At 36.3% G+C, this 4955-nt stretch overlaps 1 protein-coding gene and 1 non-coding gene across 3 annotated transcripts; one reads left to right on the top strand and one right to left on the bottom strand.

The window, feature by feature from the left end:
• Window positions 1–1177: 1177 nt before the first annotated feature.
• Window positions 1178–4800, bottom strand: LOC131603442 (uncharacterized). 2 transcript variants are annotated; one of them, XM_058875753.1, is made up of 4 exons: window positions 4656–4800; window positions 3306–4571; window positions 1678–1812; window positions 1179–1583 (listed from the first exon to the last, which is right to left on the bottom strand). In XM_058875753.1, exons 2-3 carry the CDS (start codon window positions 4496–4498, stop codon window positions 1698–1700), a joined length of 1308 nt encoding a protein of 435 aa, XP_058731736.1. In that variant the 5' UTR covers window positions 4499–4571; window positions 4656–4800; the 3' UTR covers window positions 1179–1583; window positions 1678–1697. The 2 variants fall into 2 exon arrangements, with proteins under 2 accessions (XP_058731735.1, XP_058731736.1); XM_058875752.1 differs by having other exon boundaries at window positions 1178–1812.
• An 83-nt stretch (window positions 4801–4883) lies between these two features.
• Window positions 4884–4955, top strand: TRNAQ-CUG (transfer RNA glutamine (anticodon CUG)). The gene has a single exon. It is a non-coding gene; the product is annotated as a tRNA-Gln (tRNA).

Here is a 4955-nt window from a genome sequence, read left to right as displayed (position 1 = left end):
AAATTGAAAGTTTTACTGATTCGACTTTCGGTCTAATTTTAAAAATATTGGGGACATATCGTGTAAGTTGGATCCCTGCAGCTGAAAAGTTCTTTAAGAAGAACAAAATTCATTTTTAGGATAAGTTGCAATAGGCGTTCATGAACATGGAAGATGAAAAAACGACACTATGATTTTATTAACGACACTATGATCAAAGTCGAAATTGTGAAAGGTGACAAAAACACATGATGGGCCAAAATTAGATGAGATGAACTTCAATGTTGGATGAGAAGCAAAAGATACAAAAGCATAATCTAACTTCAAAGAGATTGTTGATATAGTAAATGAAATGGATTATCAAAAATAAAGAACTAAAGTAATGTTTAACAAAGGAATGAATGAGATGCAAGAAGAAAGGAGCATGCCTTTGTTTTTTAGCCACCTCCATCGTCGGAACCACACCGATGTGGTGGCTAACAAGATTCACACAATCTAAGTGGTTGTCGTCAAACTCCAACCCCCACCGGAACAGCCAAATGCGGATTTGCATACACAAATTTCTTCATGCTCTGATCTACAAGAAAATAAAGAGAATACACTTGTTCTGAAACCATCGTTGAATCCATCAGACGCCACACTCTTTGTTTTGCAAGGGATGCGTATTGTTAGGTATTTGATTTGGGCCTAAATCCAACAATTATGTCAAATAGAAGAATGAGTTATATTTACTCATGTGACTAGTTGATTAGAGGGGGAATGATAATTATATAATGTATAGGGATAGCAAGAGAGAAGAGGTTGAGAATTATTCATTTAAAAACCATAATGATTTGAGCAGAGAGAGATTGTGTCTTCTCGCAGAGCACAAAAACTATTTATATCTCAGCATAATACAATGTTTACATTTCAACGACGGAATAACAAAAACTATTTCTAAAATTCCAATAGAAGTGTGTTTGCTTGAGCTTTCAAACGTTTGTTTGACTTTGGGAATGGAAAAAAATACTATAAAAACGTCGTCTATGAATAGCTGATTATGTAATACTTTTTTATGTGCATTTCAATCAAATAAATATATCTTTAGTTATATTAAAAAATTAGCTTAATCAATTTTTGAAAGAATTTTTTTATTTATAATTATAACAAAACGAACAAGAAAATTTAACATTCGAGTTATAGTAAAGTAAGCCGTTCATTGTATGATCTATGCTTAAAAAATAAGCCTTAAACATTAAATGTTATTCAGTTTTCACAGGACATAAGATTGTCAGACCTATAGGACTTTTCTAATCATTCTAAAATAACATAACATAATAGACACTGTTTTGACAATTAATTTGAATACTGCCTGAAAAATTAGTGGCATCAATATAGGCAAACTCAATATAATAACAGCCAGTAACAATGCTATTGTGATGACAAACAAGGAAGGAAGTCATTGTCCTAAGTGGTTAAAAAAATTAAGTTGGCAGGACTCTTAATCAGCTATGTGACTCACTCATTATGTGAGGAAGAATAACCAGATGAACTAGCCATAAATTCCAATCTTTCATAAACTGCTCAATTTGTTGCATGCTTAAGCCACAATTAAGCATCATTTCCTGTTGAAGATAGAACACAAGTATACATAGGATAAGGCATAGCTAATATAGTGTCTTCAAAAATCAAAATATCCAAAGGACAATGTCTTCATACGTTATTTCTGAACTTTAAATTCACCGAGATTCCCAATCCTTCAATTTTTTGCTTCCTTTGGGCTTTGCTATAGGTGCATTCATTGCTGCCATTCTCTCGTTATACTTTGCACGTAGTGGATCGTTGTAAGTCCACCTGTATTGCAAATCAGCATTAAAAATATGAACATTAGAGCATAAAAATGTATCGCTGATCCATGTATAAAATTATCCTTGTATCCTAGTTTCATGGTATGCAAAATGAACTAATCCAATGCACTAATGAATCCAAATTTCTTCGCAAGAGATCAGACAAAAGAGAAGTACTTGGCAGCGTAAGGACTTCAGAAAGTTACTTTAATAACAAGGTTAGCTATATGGATCCCAGATTAAACTATAATCCATCTTATATGTGAATCTTGATTTCTTTTAAAAAATATACACACACAACGCCGCAGCAACTTTGTGATAATGTAAGAAATGCTACCTAAATTTGTAAAAGTCCATTTCACTAATGATTATTAATACATGCTAACATGACTGCAAATCGATCAACCTAGAATGAGAATGCATGATAAAATTCTGGTGAAAGAATAAAAACAAGTAAACCCCTCTTGGTGTTAAAAATTCAAAAACTGCATCAATTCCAAAACAAATAAGGGTTCCATTAATGATAAATTTAGCATTTCATATGGTGTCTAAAGACATCAAGAGAATAATCTACCTTAAGCAAGATATTAATTAATGTTGAATCATAACTTTGTAACTGTTATTTTCATACTCAAGGGTGGAGCTAGAACTTAGTGATGGGAGGGGAGGGGAAGGGCCATGAAAAATATACAAACCATAAATGGATAAGGAAATTGAGGCACACCTAAATTTTTTTAAGATAAAAGGTCTAAGAATTTTTTGAGAAATTTGAAATGAATGTTAGTTAATTATGTAATACAAATTTATTCTAAAGAATTTTTTTGGGGGACTAAATTGAAGGAAGAAGATGAAGTTAGAAAGAGAAATTAAGGTCTTCTAGATTGGTAGGTAGTTTACTTTCATTGTTTACACATCCAATCCTTTCTTTTTGTATTAGATTTCAAGTTTGAGAGCAGATACTAATTCTTTTGTCAAGCATTTATCAAAGAGTTAGCCCAGCACTCTGTTTACACTGGGATGTTAAAAAAAAACAGCAGCAAGGGCTAGGGCCCCTGGGAGATAACAAATAGCTCTGTCTCTTAATGCTCTCTTAACTTCGCAAGCAAATGAAAGAAAGAAAAAAAAAAGAAGTAAAACCCACAAGGACTATAAATGAAATCAGTAACATAGAAGATATTTTTCAAACAAAAGTCACTATAAAGACATGTAATGTAAGAGCCACTTAGTCTTCTTCAAATCCCAATTAATGTTTCCTATCATAATCAACATTTCACCAATTTCAGTTTAGACCTAGGCTTCTCAATATCATACCAAGAATGTAAAAGCACTGTCCAAGACCATTTTGGACCAGTGTCAGATCATATGAACTTCAGAAGAACAAGTGAAGAAAGATGAAATATATGTTTTGGCAGGATAAAAGAACAAAACAGTAAATATCAATTAATAGAACATTTAATCTACCACTATTCTTGAAATACATGTAAAGGAAAGTGAACTTACGGGTTGTTCCAATCAGTAGTGTCCTCATTGACCAGATGTGACCATTTAGTTCTTCCACTACGACCAAAGTGCTTGACTTGCATAACTTTAGGCAATATCGTCTTGTCCATCTTATCTTCCCCAGTTGGGGCTGAGAAATCACGCGTGAAAATATTGTCAGTTCCAGCAGTGGCAGCTCGATCATCAGAATTAGACTGGAAGAAAGCACCCTTGTGATAGTATTTCTGCATAAATCTCCATTTCTGTTTTGACGATTGAGAAGGTTTTGGATTCCTCCTTTCCCACTCTCTCCTTTCTTCCTCTGTCATGTTCCTCACCCTCTCAACCTCTTCTTTTTCCTTCAACAGAGCCTCCCGATCCTCTCTATCCCTCTTGATCCTACCGATCTCTCTCACTTTCCAAGCCTCATATTCCTCTGCCTCGTTGATTTCATCATCAGTATCCACATCAGCAATATTTGCCTCCAATTCAACATTTTTCTGGATTTCCTCATCCTTCCGAATCTCCTCAACAACAATCTGCTTCGTCTCAATCCTCCTTTGCTCCAATCTCCTCTTCCTCCCTTCCTCAAGCGCCTCCTCTTCAGCTTCAAGACGCTCACGCTCCGCAATCGTATCTCTCTCCGACTTAGGAACAAACACAGGCTTCACCATAGCTACCCCAGTATACTCCTCATCAGAATCAGTCTCATATTCAGACTCCTCTTCCTCCTCTTCTTCCTCCTCCTCCTCTTCCTCTTCCTGAGGAAGCGCCTCCTCTTGCTCCCTCTGAAGCAACTTCTCCTTAAGCATTCTCCTTCTCTCCGCCATAGCATCCTCATCTTGTTCCTCCAAATCCAACCCCTCCTGCCTCCTCGCCTCCTCTTCAATAGTAGAAACAATCTCAGCCTGCCTAATACGCCGATGATCCGCCCTAACTTCCTCCCTGTTATCTATCCGACTCTCAGCCAACCTCCGAAGCCTACGATCATCTTTCCTAACAATAGCAGTATCTTCTTGGTGCCGAGGAAACGCCTTATCCAAAGCAGCTTCCCTGGTGGACCTAATATCAGCAGAACCATCTTCATTCTCCTCATCAGCCCATTCGGGAACTTTACCGGGCCAATATCGCTTCACTTTAGTTTGGCCAATTTTACCTCTAAGCTTATCCCTTACAGCTATTACCGTATCACTGACACCTGCTGTCACCGACATTGTTCTTCTACAGAATCAACACCAACAGAACAAAAACTGAATAACAAATTTTGAATCCTTTCTCGTTCAAACCCTAGTTTTCACAGAAGCATAAAAGTAAATTAAATATTCACAAAATCTCAAAACCCTAACAAAGTAAAAAGGTGAGAGAACTAACCTATAAATCTATCTGCGGCAACAAAGACGGTGGCGAGGCGGAGGCGGAAACGACGGTGAGCGGAACCTCTGTTTCTTTCGCCTTCAATGAAGCGTCGCGCTCTCCCAGATTATTCGATTCTGTGAATATCATAATCATAAAATATGAAATTTGTAAGAAATAATTGATTTTTTTTAATTTACTTTGAAATAAAATATATAACTATTCATTAGAGAGGTAAATACCATCGGTCCCATGGTCTAGCGGTTAGGACATCAGACTCTGAATCTGGTAACCCGAGTTCAATTCTCGGTGGGACCT

The sequence above is a fragment of the Vicia villosa genome, linkage group LG5, assembly GCF_029867415.1.
Source record: "Vicia villosa cultivar HV-30 ecotype Madison, WI linkage group LG5, Vvil1.0, whole genome shotgun sequence".
Taxonomy (NCBI): Eukaryota; Viridiplantae; Streptophyta; class Magnoliopsida; order Fabales; family Fabaceae; genus Vicia; species Vicia villosa.
This window is presented reverse-complemented; position numbering and strand designations above follow the sequence as displayed.

Bases quoted from the DNA above. Each gene is read 5' to 3' on its own strand.
- LOC131603442 (XM_058875752.1), bottom strand. From the start codon at position 4,498: ATGTCGGTGACAGCAGGTGTCAGTGATACGGTAATAGCTGTAAGGGAT. The intron at 1,813-3,305 runs GTAAGTTCACTT...TTTGCAATACAG, and splicing joins ACTACTGATTGGAACAACCC to GTGGACTTACAACGATCCAC.